Below are 10,502 nucleotides of genomic sequence, written 5' to 3' on the forward strand. Positions count from 1 at the left end.
ACTGCTGGGCCCTCCAAGCTCGGCCTCTCTTACCCCCTCCGTGTACATGCTGGCTTGGGCCATGGTGGCCTTGGAGACACTTGAAGCCTGGACCTTGTCCTCAAGGAGTTCCAAGTCCAGAGGGGAGGATGACATGAGGAAGCCGGGAGTCAGCAATAGCGCACTGCAGGGTGACGTGGCACCCCAGGCCCAGCCTGGGCGAGGAGAGACTGCAGTAACAGGCTGGTCGGGGAGGGGGTGGGACAGCATTCCTGAGAACCAAGGCTTGGAGGAGACATGCCGGGGAGCAGGTGATGTCTGCAAAGTTTTTAACAGCTGGGGCGCAGGCCGAGTGTGCTGTGAGAGGGAAGCCAGGCCATGAGATGGTTGGTGCACAGGAGTCTCGACTGCCAAGCTCAGCCTGTCCTCTCTCCAGGGAAGAGCTCAAAGCAGGAAAGAGATGCGGTCAGGTTTTCAAATTAGGAAGATTCTTCCTGCACCATCTGCCGGAGGAGGGTCTCCATGGAGCCAGAAAGGCTCAGCCCTCTCACTCCCCTTCTCTAGGTCCTGAGTCTTGGCTTGGGCTGGAGGTGGGAGAGAAAGGCCCACCCAACGTGCTAAGGGGACTGGCAGAGTTCTAGTGAGAAGTGGCTTCCATTTGCGGGCCTTCTGGCTTAAGAGCAGAAAAATGAGAGTAATTTGGTAAAACCATGAAGATGGCACCCCCCCCACCCCCACCCCAAAGGCCTTCCCCTCCCTGTCCCGCTGCCCTGGGCCAAGCAGGAGAGCTGCACTTCCGAGGCCATGGCTGCCAGCCGGCACCCACCTGCACTCTTGGTACTGCAGGCTGCAGACAGGTAGCTTCAGCATTATCACTGAGCTCCTGGGAAACACGGGTCTTGAGCTAGAACTTGCTCAGGATGGCCTGGTGGGTGGTGACCCCAGGAGAAAGGGGACACCCCAGGCCGGGGACGTGCAGGCCAAGACTAGAGCTTTTAGGGGTGAGCAGTGCAAATAGGGTGGGTCACTTGGGACCTTGGGAATGCTAGTGACCGTGCCCCAGCCTCATCTCCTTCTCCAAAAGAAACACAATTCTATTTTTAAATTATTTTTTATTATACAAATAATATACATGGTGGAAAACTAGAAAATGCTAAGTCGAGGAAAAGAAAAGAAAACCACCCCTATTTATACCACCCAGAGACAACCAGGGCTCACGTCTTGACAAATCTGCAAGTTTTCTTCAATACACAGATACATGTGGGAACCGTGCTCTATTCTGTTTGTTGTTTGCTTTTTCCGAAAACCTCCCCAAAGTGATGGTGAGGACCCAGTGGTCTGGGAACCTGCCATCCATGCAGCATAGGGAGCTCTCTGTTCTAGGACCCGCCCCAGCAGCTCCATCCCATTACCCATCGTGATTTGCTGGGTCTGAGATTGTGTGCCCCTGGTGTGCAGAGGAGGCTCTTGAGAAAGGAAAAACAATTAGACCTCCCCTGACCCTCTGCTCCTTACCCACCCGCCCCCCCGCTGGATCCCAATAGGAAGACCTATGAGAGCCTCTCTCGGGTCCCCAAATCAGCCATCCTCAGAGGCTGTGGCCTGAGTACCTAAAGCCCACTGTCCCCAGCAGGTCCTGACCACGAGCCTGACTCAGGGCTGAGGGCCGCCGCCCCCGGAGCAGAGGCCCCACGCGGCCATTAGGCCGCACCCACAGGAAGAGGCTAGAGCGGAAAGTGGGGAGCGAGCCTTGGAGGGAAAGCAGCCAGGCCCGGGGCACCGTCACCTGCCTTTCCCTCTGCAGCTCTAGATGCGTGGTGTGCGTGGCTGTGGCCAGGGCCTGTGGTTTCACCTGCCGGACCCAGATCAGCAGCAGGATGAGGATCAGAGAGGAAAACAGGAGCCAGAGGAGACCCAAGACATAGAAGACCAGGGAGAGGCAGCAAGAGTCCAAGTTGAGAAAAGGGTCGTTTCTTGAGCTGTCCAGGTTCTCTGGGGCCAGCCCGAAGGACTTCGAGAGGTTGACATATTCAGAGCTGGTGGTCACGGTGAATTCTAAGGCACTAGGGAGTCCTGTGGAAGTTAAGAATATGGTTGGCTCTGGGGCCTTCAGGGTTGTGCGGGGCTCCAGGGCTGTCGGGGTTGTAGGCTCCGGGGTGGTTGTGAGGGGCTCCGGGGTGGTTGTGAGGGGTTCCGGGGTGGTTGTGAGGGGCTCTGGGGTGGTTGTGAGGGGCTCCGGGGTGGTTGTGAGGGGCTCCGGGGTGGTTGTGAGAGGCTCTGGGGTGGTTGTGAGGGGTTCTGGGGTGGTTGTGAGGGGTTCTGGGGTGGTTGTGAGGGGCTCTGGGGTGGTTGTGAGGGGCTCTGGGGTGGTTGTGAGGGGCTCTGGGCTGAGTTCTAGAGTTGCAAAGGACATGGTGGTTCCTGCAGCCCTTGGGGCTGTGGCCTCTTCCTCAGTTGAAGGCGAGTAGGGCGTGTGGTTGTGTAGGGGCGTAGTAGGGGCAGAGTAAAGCAGGCCCCAGGAGGTGGTGGGGGCCCAGGTGTGGCGGGACGAGGTGCTCGCAGGCGCAGCCTTGGCGGCAGGCACCTCGTCATCGTAGACGTCATAGTCTAGGCTGTCCTCAGGGCTCAGGGTGGGGCAGCCCTCCCCTTTGTAGGTGTAGACGAACTCGGCCGGGTCCGAGTTGCTGCAGCGCACACTCCGCACGTTGGGTGTCATGACCTTGACGTCCACGCCCTCCTTCCATTCGTACACGTTGTTGGTCTGCAGCCAGCGTGTGAAATAGAGAATCGCGCAGTCACAGAGCCAGGGGTTGTCGTGGAGGAAAGCGAAAGGCAGGAGGTGGCTCCCGAAGAAGCCCTCTGGGATCGTGCGCAGCCAGTTTCCTTGGAGGTAGAGCGTGTCGGGTTCCTCCAACCCATCCAGCAACCCGGGGGGCAGCTCCTTCAACTGGTTTTCTGCCAGGTTGAGCTTCTTCAGCTTCGGGGTGGGCGCCAGGAGGCCAGGGGGCAGAGTCTTCAGCCTGTTGCCCCGCAAGTAGAGCTCCTGGAGGTGGCTCAGGCCATCCAGGACGCCAGGAGACAAGGAGGCCAGCTCGTTGAAGGAGACGTCCAGGGTGACCAGCGCCGGCAGCGCCTGGCCCAGTGAGGGCAGGCTTTTCAGCTTGTTGTGGGCGAGCCTCAGGGTCTCCAGGCGCGGCAGCTTCCCGTCCACCTGCAGGCGGGTCAGCTGGCACTTCCCCAGATGCAGCTGCGTGAGGCGAGGCAGATACACCAGGGACGAGGTGGAGAAGGTGCCCAGCGGGTTCTCACCCAGGTGGAGGTTGGTGGTTTCTGCTTCCAGATCTGGAGGCGGCGCCTTCAGCGTCTTGTTCTCACAGTTCATTTCCACCTGGCTGGCCACTTTGGTGACCTCACAGATGGAGTGGGGGTGTGACGGGCCTGGCAGCAGGAGCAGCAAGAGGAGGAGAGGCATGGGGACCTGTGGGCAAGGGGCGGCTTGAGTGGGCACCTCTCCGGTATGGAGGCGGTAGATTTCCTCTAGGCCCTGGCCCCCACTGCAGCCTCCAGCATCCCTTCCAGAACGCAGCCCCCTGACCTCCCATCCTCTCCACTCCCCCTCCGCTACCCTGGGCCCCCAAAGCCGCAACTGCTCGCTCCAGGGCCTTGGCTTTGTATCCCTCCCCAGGCCCTGGCCCCAGCTTACTGGCCGGCAAAAAAGACCTCCGGAGATGCAGAGCTTCTTCAGGCTGTGACTGGGTCCTTCTCCCTTCCAGCTCCAGGGACGGCCTGGTCAGGGCAGGAAGGGGGTGGGGATGGGGAGGAAATGCCAGCCTGATAGGGGCTTCTGGGACCCCGGGGGACTGTCTCCCTCCCGGACACAGACCCTTATCAGCTCTTTCCACAACCTTTCCCCAGCCCCCCTTCTGGCTCTGTTCTCTCTTCTGTCCTTCTAGACTGGGGAGATTGCGAGTGGACTCAACCACCGCTCTCTTCCAGCTTTTTAGACACCCCCCCCCCATTTCCCCTTCACAGCTGCCTTCTTAGCATTGCCCAAATTTAACCCTCCCCTCCCTCCACCTCCCCCCCAACTCTGGGCCATCCCTCCCCTACCCCCGCTCCAGGGACAGGGTCCTTGCCATGGTCACCAGGGCTCCCCGACCCTCTCCATCCACTGGACACTCCTCCGCATGATCTTCCTTGTCCTCTGCAGCCGGCATGCCCGTGGCCACTCCCACCGTGTGACACAGGACAGTAATTTTCTCCTGGTTTTCCTCTTGCCTCTCTGGCTGACGCTACTCAAGCTCCTCTGCAGGTCCGCCTCCCTCTACCCCCCATGAAAGATGAACCTGCCCCCAGAGTTCGCTCTTCGACCCTCTCCTGCTACACAAACACCCGAGGTCATCTATTCCCTCTCTTGCCTTCGACCAGCGCCTATCCCCCCGCCACTCACCATCTTCCTCTCCAGCCCAGAGCCCTCTCCTGAGACCCAGACACACATGTGCCACTGCCTCTTGGATTTCTTGGCGGTCCCCCACAGGCCCTGAACAGTTTGTTCAAAACTAAGCTCATTGTCTTTCTGCAAGGAGCCTGTCCTCCTGGGGAGTCCAGCCCGGAGAGTGCTCCAACCTGCACTGGTTTATCTGGCCATTCGCCCAGTCCAAGCCAAGTCCCGGAGGGTCCTCCTTAACTCCCTGCCCCTTTCTCCCCACATCCAACCTGCCACCAAGTTCTGCTGATTTTTCCTCCTAATGCCCCTTAAACCCACCTCTCCCCACCCATTGCCAGCATTCCTCATCCAGGGTGCCGTGTTCTCTCCATGCCTCACTGCAGCAGCCTCCCCACGGCTCTCCCAGCTTCCTGGCTTTCCTCCTTCTCCCCACTGGAATGGTCTTTCAGAAATGCAGATTTGATGGAGTTCCCGGCGTGGTGCAGCAGAAAGGAATCCTACTAGGAACTATGAGGTTGTGGGTTCGATCCCTATTCTCATTCAATGGGTTAAGGATCCGGCGTTGCTGTGAGCTGTGGTGTAGGTTGCAGATGTGCCTGGGATCTCGAGTTGCTGTGGCTGTGGTGTAGGTTGGCAGCTGTAGCTCCGATTAGACCCCTAGCCTGGAAACCTCCATATGCCATGGGAGTGGTCCTAAAAAGCATTAAAAAAAAAAAAAAAAAAAAAAGGCTGACTTGAGAGTTTCTGTTGTGGCTCAGCAGGTTAAGAACTCAGCTAGTATCCATGAAGATGCTGGTTCGACCCCTGGCCTTGCTCAGTGGGTTATGGATCTGGCATTGTCTGGAGCTGTGGCATAGGTCGCAGATGGCATAAGTCAGAGGGGCAGCTCGGGCAGCTCAGATTTAGTGTTCCTGTGGCTGTGGTGTAGGCTGGTAGCTGCAACTCTGACTGGACCCCTAGCTTGGGAACTTCCATATGCCCCAGGTGGGGCCCGAAAAGAAAAAAGAAAAGAAAAAATAAATGCAGGAGTTCCCGTCATGGCATAGTGGAAACAAATCTGACTAGGAACCATGAGGTTGTGGGTTCAATCCCTGCCCTCACTCAGTGGGGTAAGGATCCGGCATTGCCATGAGCTGTGGTGTAGGTCGCAGACACGCCTCGGATCCTGCGTTGCTGTGGCTGTGGTGTAGGCCGGCAGCTGTAGCTCTGATTCAACCCCTAGCTGGGAACCTCCAAGTGCTGCGGGTGCAGCCCTAAAAAGAAAAAAGAAAAGAAAAAAAGAAAAGCAGATCTGCTCATATCCTTGCACTGCTTGGCTCTTGTAGCTCTCAGGTGCAATCCTAAGATCCTGACATGTCCTACTGAGTCCTGACCCCTGCCTACCTGTCCAGCCCCATCTCTTAATCCACGCTTCACTCTAGATTATTTTCTTTCTTGTGCCCAGACTCTTCTGCTCACCCTGTATCCCCTTCTGCCTAACTCTAACTTATCTGGAAAATGGCAGCCCCGAATGTCTTCCTCTGGAAAACCTTTTTAGGATTTCCCAAAACCATGTTAGGTGCCTGTTTCAGAAAGTCAGCCACCTGGAGTTCCCTCTGTGGTACAGCAGGTTAAGGGTCTGGCTTGTCTCTGCAGCACCGCCAGTTTGATCCTGGCCTGGCCCAGTGGGTTAAGGATCCAGTGTTACTACATCTGTGGCACAGGTCGCAGGCACAGCTTGGATTTGATCCCTGACCTAGGAACTTCCACATGCCGTGGGTGCAGCCAAAACCAGGGTGGTGGTGGGGCGGGGAGTGAGACACCATGTCTGCCGTCCGTGGCCCCTTCCAGTGATGAAAATGTCCTGTCGACTGTCCCCCAGAAGGGGCATCATGTAGCCATGTGAGCCTGTCCCCATCTGCTGGCTGGTGACAGGACAAGGGGTGAACACTTGAGCCAGATGCGGTTCATCCGTAGACTTGCCGTTTATCGAATTTGCCAGCTGCAGAAAGTACTTGAGAACACAGAGAAAGTGAGACTCTAAGCAGCAAGAAGTGAAGTGAGAGTTGCGTAGAGAGAGGCCAGGATGTGGAGGGAGGCCCCTCAGGCTATTGGGGTTTTTGCTGCTTTGGCATCAGTTAGGATATTTTAGTTGTAAGCAACAGAAAATTTCTGCCTAATTTAGGCTGAAAAGGAATTCCTTGAAAATGCATTGGCTACTTCACAGACTTGTCAGTGAAGGCAAGAACCAGACTTGGGACTGTGTAGTTAGGAAGAGTGCCCAGTACCAGCCTGCAGAACAAGTCCGGTGAGCAACACTCTGAGACCGGGTCACTGAAGCTTGCACCACTCCAGCTGCTGTGCCAGCAACTCAGTGTTACCGCAACCTCCCAGCTGCAGAGAGAGAAATCCTGGATCAATCCCTTCCTCTTTGGGATACTAGCTCCTGATTCAAGGTCGGGATATGAGTCCAATTGGTCTTATACCTGTGACTCAGCTGCAAGGGAGTCTGGGAAAGCAAGTATGGGCATTTTCAGCTTCTGGAAGAGGAGGCAGGTTCTGCTTCTCCAAAGATTTCAAGGCTGAGGGATTTCGCAGACATAGAAAAGAGATTCATATGCCATGGCCCCTACTGAAATTATCCTAATTAATGCCTTACTTTCTTCACATGTAGATGCCCTGAATTGTTTCCAGTTTTACGTCTCTGAATGCTTGGGATTAACCCTTCTTAGCCATCATGAATTATTCTTTTGATATAATTCTTGGTTGGTGTGCTCACATTTCATTTAGAACTTTCACATCGAAATTAGAAAAGAGGAGTGGCCCTTAAATTTCTTTGGAAGGGCTTTGTCTTTTTCTGTTTGTTTGCTTTGATGTGTCGTCAGGGTTATGCTGGCTTTGGGAAATAAGTTGGAAATTTTTCTGTTCTCTGGAAAAGTTAGAGGTCATAGGGATTTTCCATGCAGTTTTGGTGGAATTCACCTGTAAAACCCTCCAGCCCTGATGCCACTTGGTGGAGAGTTCCTCAAATACCTTTCCACTTTCTACTAGAATTGCCCATTGGAGTGTCTACCTCTTGTGTCAATTTTTGGTAACTGACATTTATCTACTAAGATATCTATTTCACGTGGCTCTTCAATTTACATGGCAAGTCGCAATATTTTATACTTTTATCATTTGTTAAAGTCTCCAGAGCTGTAGTTATGACTCCTAATGTTGTGAATTTGTATTTTCTTTCTCTTCTGTCTCTCTCTCTCTCTCCCTGTTCTTCCCTGCCCTTTTTGGGCCATGCCCTCCACAGGCAGAAGTTCCCAGGCCAAGGAATGAACTCGAGCCACAGCGGTGACAACACTGCATCCTCAACCCAGTGAGCCACCAGGGAACTCCTCCCCATTTTATTCTTCCTACTTGCCAAAGATTGGTCTATTTAATTGGACTAGTCAAAGAACTGGATTTATTATTTTTACTAGTCAATTTTTTTTTCTATTTGATGATGAATGTCTACTTTAATCTTTAGTAATTTCTCATACTTTGAGCTTATTTTCATGTTCTCCTTCTACCTTCTTGACTTGAAATCTTTCACTTATTTTCCATCTTTCTTGCTTTTCTGGTAAATTTGTTTAATTTATCCTTTTCATTTGAATACTGCTCTGTGCCATCTCACATGTTTTATCATGTAATACCTAAGGTGAATATTTGTAATTTTTTTTTAATAGACACCCCTGAGGCTTATGGACGTTCCCAGGCTAGGGGTCAAGTTGGAGCTGCAGCTGCTGGCCCATGCCACAGCCACAGCAACAATGGATCTGAGTCATGCATCTGTGACCTATGCCACACTTTGTAGCAATGCTGGATCCTTAACCCGCTGAATGAGGCCAGGGATCAAACCCAAATCCTTACAGAGAGTACGTTGGGTTCTTAACCCAATGAATCACAATGGGAACTCCAATATTTGTAACTAATTAATTGTTTATTTATTGTGCCTTTTATGGCCACACCTGAGGCATATGGAAGTCCCCAGGCTAGGGGTCAAATTTGAGCTGCAGCTGCCAGCCTATACCACAGCCACAGCAATGCCAGATCCAAGCCATGTCTGCGACCTATGCGACAACTCATGGCAGTGCTAGATCCTTAACCCACTGAGCAAGGCCAGGGATCAAACCTGCGTCCTTAGGGGTACTAGTCAGATTCGTTTCCGCTGTGCCGCAATGGGGAACTTCCTTTGTAATTTTTAAATCCAGCATCTTTTCCTCAAAAATAAGAGGACCCCATTTCCTTTTGGGAGAATATGCCTCCCCAGATGAGTGCAAACTTGACTTTATGGGAGCACGTACCCTGTCCTCTTGCTTTGGAAACCAAAATGTCTTTCCTCCTACCTTATCCTTCCTGTCACCACCTGAGTTCAGCCCAGGCATGTGACCTAGTCGTGGATGACCATACTCCCTCTCCTAGGATTTCAAATGCTGAAAGAGGTTACCAAAGAACAGAAAATGGAACTGGGGGGAATTCCCCTCGTGGCGCAGTGGTTAACGAATCCGACTAGGAACCATGAGGTTTCGGGTTCGATCCCTGGCCTCGCTCAGTGGGTTAGGGATCCGGCGTTGCGGTGAGCTGTGGTGTAAGTCGCAGATGCAGCTCGGATCCTGTGTTGCTGTGGCTGTGGTGTAGACGGGCGGCTACAGCTCCGATTGGACCCCTAGCCTGGGAACCTCCATAGGCCGTGGGAGCAGCCCTAGAAATGGCAAAAAGACAAAAAAAAAAAAAAAAAAAAAAGAAAAAAGAAAATGGAACTGGGCTTCACTCATTTCTACAAAATGCTCAGGAAAAGCTGGGAACAGTTCCTGCTACTAGGGCGCCCAAAGGCACCAGAGCCCTGAGCAGTCCCAGATTTCCAGTGTTCACTTGGACTCTTCAAGCTCCTGTATCTTTCCAAGAAGTCCGTGTTGGATTAAGTTAGGTAAAGTTGACTTGTGTGGCACACATCCCGCAAAATCCAATTCCGTGTTCTTGCTGTGATTCATTTTTAAAGAGTTTGCGCAGAAGACATTAGTTGGAGGTCTACTCAAGATCCATTCGACTTTCCATTTTTTTCCTTTTGAGAAATTATTTCTCTCCCATCCTTAGAAAGGTTTGGTGGGAAGGACTGTATCCCAGCTACATGCATGGACCTAAACCAGTCACTAGACTGTCTCCCCTTTGACAGTTTAGAGTCCAAATTAGTACCCTGATACAAGCTGTTCAAGGTGTTTCATGGTCAGAGTAATTGGACAAAGGATGGAAACAGGAATTAAGTTGGTCCCTTCCTAATGAAGACCAAGACTTCTGTTGGGTGGTTGAGCTATACGTACTTTCTCTGGATGTGGACAGAGACATGGCAGTGACCCCAGCTGCACTGTTGGATCCATCTTGCGATCACAAGGGGATCTGACCTGAGGATGAAGCTGATGTCAGAGAAGGTATAATGAAAAAAATTAGAAAAACTAGGTCCTTGCATCATTGAGATGCTGTATCAAACCAATCTTGAAGTTCAATGAGCCACAAATCTTTTTTTTTTTTTAAGTTGGTATAGGAATGTGACTTGCAAAACAATGAGTTGAAAGACTGTATTTTCTATTTTTTAAAGTGGAATTGTTTACGAAGAGAGTTTTACAGTTTTAGGTTGATTTTAAAAAATTAAACTTCTTCTTCTTTTTTTTTTAAAGCCATGCCTGAGGCAGGTGGAAGTTCCCTGGCCGGGGATTGAAACCATACCACAGCGGGGACCCGAGCTGCTGCAGCGACAATGCTAGATCCTTTACCCCGCCGCGCCACAAGGGAAATCCCTCAAAATTAAACTTTTTATTTTGAGGTAACTATTGCTTCCCATGCAGTTGTAAGAAATAAGACAGAGATCCCGTGTACTCTGCTCGGTTTTCCCCAATGACAACATCTAGCAGAACTGTAGCCTGTGCAATGCACAACCACGATATTGTGTTGTTCCATCAAGACAGAGGACACTTCCACCGCCGTGAGGATCCCTCACGTTGCCCTTTGATGGCTTCACCCTCTTCCCTCCTACCCCCACCCCTCCGTACCCCCTGTGCTTCATTGCTTGCAT

General features: G+C 52.4%; 1 protein-coding gene across 1 annotated transcript; it reads right to left on the reverse strand.

Moving 5' to 3' along the window:
• GP1BA (glycoprotein Ib platelet alpha subunit) lies at positions 1,504 to 5,122 on the reverse strand. The gene is made up of 2 exons (XM_021067762.1): positions 3,683 to 5,122; positions 1,504 to 3,457 (listed from the first exon to the last, which is right to left on the reverse strand). The coding sequence occupies exon 2, from the start codon at positions 3,449 to 3,451 to the stop codon at positions 1,568 to 1,570; it is 1,884 nt and encodes a 627-aa protein (XP_020923421.1). The 5' UTR covers positions 3,452 to 3,457; positions 3,683 to 5,122; the 3' UTR covers positions 1,504 to 1,567.

The sequence above is a fragment of the Sus scrofa genome, chromosome 12, assembly GCF_000003025.6.
Source record: "Sus scrofa isolate TJ Tabasco breed Duroc chromosome 12, Sscrofa11.1, whole genome shotgun sequence".
Taxonomy (NCBI): domain Eukaryota; kingdom Metazoa; phylum Chordata; class Mammalia; order Artiodactyla; family Suidae; genus Sus; species Sus scrofa.

Coding starts and splice junctions, on each gene's coding strand:
- GP1BA (XM_021067762.1), bottom strand. CDS start 3,451: ATGCCTCTCCTCCTCTTGCTGCTCCTGCTGCCAGGCCCGTCACACCCC.